Genomic DNA, 1989 nt, shown 5'->3' on the forward strand with positions numbered 1-1989 from the left:
AATGTCAATGGAGAATACGAGTTGAAGACTTATAGTCAGCTAAGACAAATTTTTTTTTTTTTTTTTTTTTTTTTTTTAACGAGGAGCACTTTTTTCACGGGGAATTCATTTTTGGGCAAATGCTAAGAGGAGCATGGTATGGTGGTCTGGTTCCTTGCCCCCTTTCTAAGAAGTGGTGTGGAAGCTCTGGCAAAGGGGAAAGTGTGAAATGTTCATTAGTGAGGGCAGGAAGCTTAGAGGGGCCCCGCCTCACCTGCCTGGGTTGCTGTGTAGGTCACGCCCAAGTGAGGGCGCTCAGGCAGCCCAGTGACTGTGTTGGGAAAGACTAAGTCTACGTCTGGCTACTGAGGTCTTGTCTCGGTGTGCTCAGGTCCGTCTACTTGTGTGCCTTCGCTGGTGTCTGTGTGGCCTGCTGGGGCGCCGGGGAGGGTAAGGGGAAGACCCTCTGCCTTGGTGCTGAGCAGAGCCTGTGCGGATGGGGCCCGGCTGTGACTCGTTTGCTTCGTTGCTGTATCCGATTTGGCGCGCCAAGGTGTCGCTGGAGAATTGCTGGCCCTGTAAAGACCGGTCGGAAGGCAAATAGGTGTCTTGGCGGTGGGGCGTAAACGGCGGCCCAGAATGGGAATAGGGCACGTAAGGTTGCCGAGGGGCGCGGGGGCACGGGAGCCTGGGTGGCGACCCTGAAGAGGTCGGGTCACCTCGGCTGTCTCCGGGATGCCTCCTGCCCCTGGGGTCTGGACGTCTGCCGGCTGGGCCATCCCTGATGGGTCCGCGACAGGGGAGGTCCACGCCCCAAGCGCCCGCCAGGTGGGCCAAAAGCAGCATCGAGAGGTGTCGGTGCGCCCATTCGTCCCAGTGCACGCCATCTCGCTGCCGGTGCTGCCCGGCATGGCGGAAGTGGAAATGCAGGTCCAGCACGTCGAAGCCATGCCTGCCCGCCTCCGTGGCGCTGTAGAAGTTGGCCTCCAGCACGTCCTCCCGCAGGCGGGTGCAGCTGGGCCAGCGCCCGGGCGGAAGGAAGCCCCCCGAGACGGTCTGGGCCACGGGCATGGTGGTGTTCCACACCAGCAGGCAGCTCTCCGGCAGGGCCCGGGCCAGGCGCCCGAACAGGCTCCCCAGGTCCCTGCAGTAGCTCCTCCGGAAGTCGCGGTAGCTGTCGCGGTCGCGGCCGTACCTGGAGAGGTCCCAGAGGCAGGAGTTCATGACCACCACGTCTGGGGTGTGCTCCCCGGCCCGCAGCTGTTCCAGAACGTCCTCGACGTACTGCGAGTACGCGCGCGTGAGGAAGTAGAAACGCACCAGGTGGTGGCCGGAGCGGAACTGGCGCACCTCGCGGTAGTGGGTGCCATTGTGCATACGGCCCCTCCTGCCGCCCTCCAGCAGCACGTCGTGCTCAAAGCTCAGTTCGCCCTTGGCCTTCAGCTGCCGGGAAGAGAGCAGGCAGTCCTTCTGGAGCAGGAGCACCAGGTCCTTGTACACGGCGCGCTGGATCGAGTCCCCCATGATGACCACGAACTTGTTGTGCAGCAGCTGCCGGACTTCGGAGGCCCGCAGGTGGGCCATGGGGGCCGAGGGCTGGGCGGCCGCGGAGCTCCTGCCTCCCCTCAGCGGGACCGGGCAGAGCTCAGGAGAGGGCAGAACCGCGGGGGGAGAAGAGGGCGGGCAAGGGGTCGTCTCCGCCGGGCGCTGGGGCGGCGACCGAGAGGCGTGGTGGCGGTCGGAACCGCGAAGCCCTCCTCGGCTTGGATTTACCTCAGTCAGCTCCGGACGTGACCTCTGAACCGCGGAGGCGCCGTGCGTGCGCCCAGACTCCGCCTGGCGGAGGGAGGCGCGGAAGCCCCGGGGAGCCTGCCCCGCGTAGCTGGGGGCCAGGGCGCCCCTTCTGGGTGTCGGGATCCGGGCTCGCTTTCAAACAGCACGGCCTTGACCTGCTAGTAGTCTACACTCTGGGCGCGGCCGGGCCACGGCCTTCTCTTTGTTTTACCCATA

General features: G+C 64.2%; 1 protein-coding gene across 1 annotated transcript; it reads right to left on the reverse strand.

The window, feature by feature from the left end:
* Positions 1-366: 366 nt before the first annotated feature.
* LOC123644101 (PC-esterase domain-containing protein 1B-like) lies at positions 367-1563 on the reverse strand. Its single transcript, XM_045560277.1, has one exon. It carries the CDS (start codon positions 1561-1563, stop codon positions 367-369), a length of 1197 nt encoding a protein of 398 aa, XP_045416233.1.
* Between the last annotated feature and the right edge of the window lie 426 nt (positions 1564-1989).

This window comes from Lemur catta, chromosome 8, assembly GCF_020740605.2.
Source record: "Lemur catta isolate mLemCat1 chromosome 8, mLemCat1.pri, whole genome shotgun sequence".
NCBI classification, from domain to species: Eukaryota; Metazoa; Chordata; class Mammalia; order Primates; family Lemuridae; genus Lemur; species Lemur catta.

What these genes read in the sequence shown, in the direction of transcription:
- LOC123644101 (XM_045560277.1), bottom strand. Translation starts at nt 1,563, where the DNA reads ATGGCCCACCTGCGGGCCTCCGAAGTCCGGCAGCTGCTGCACAACAAG.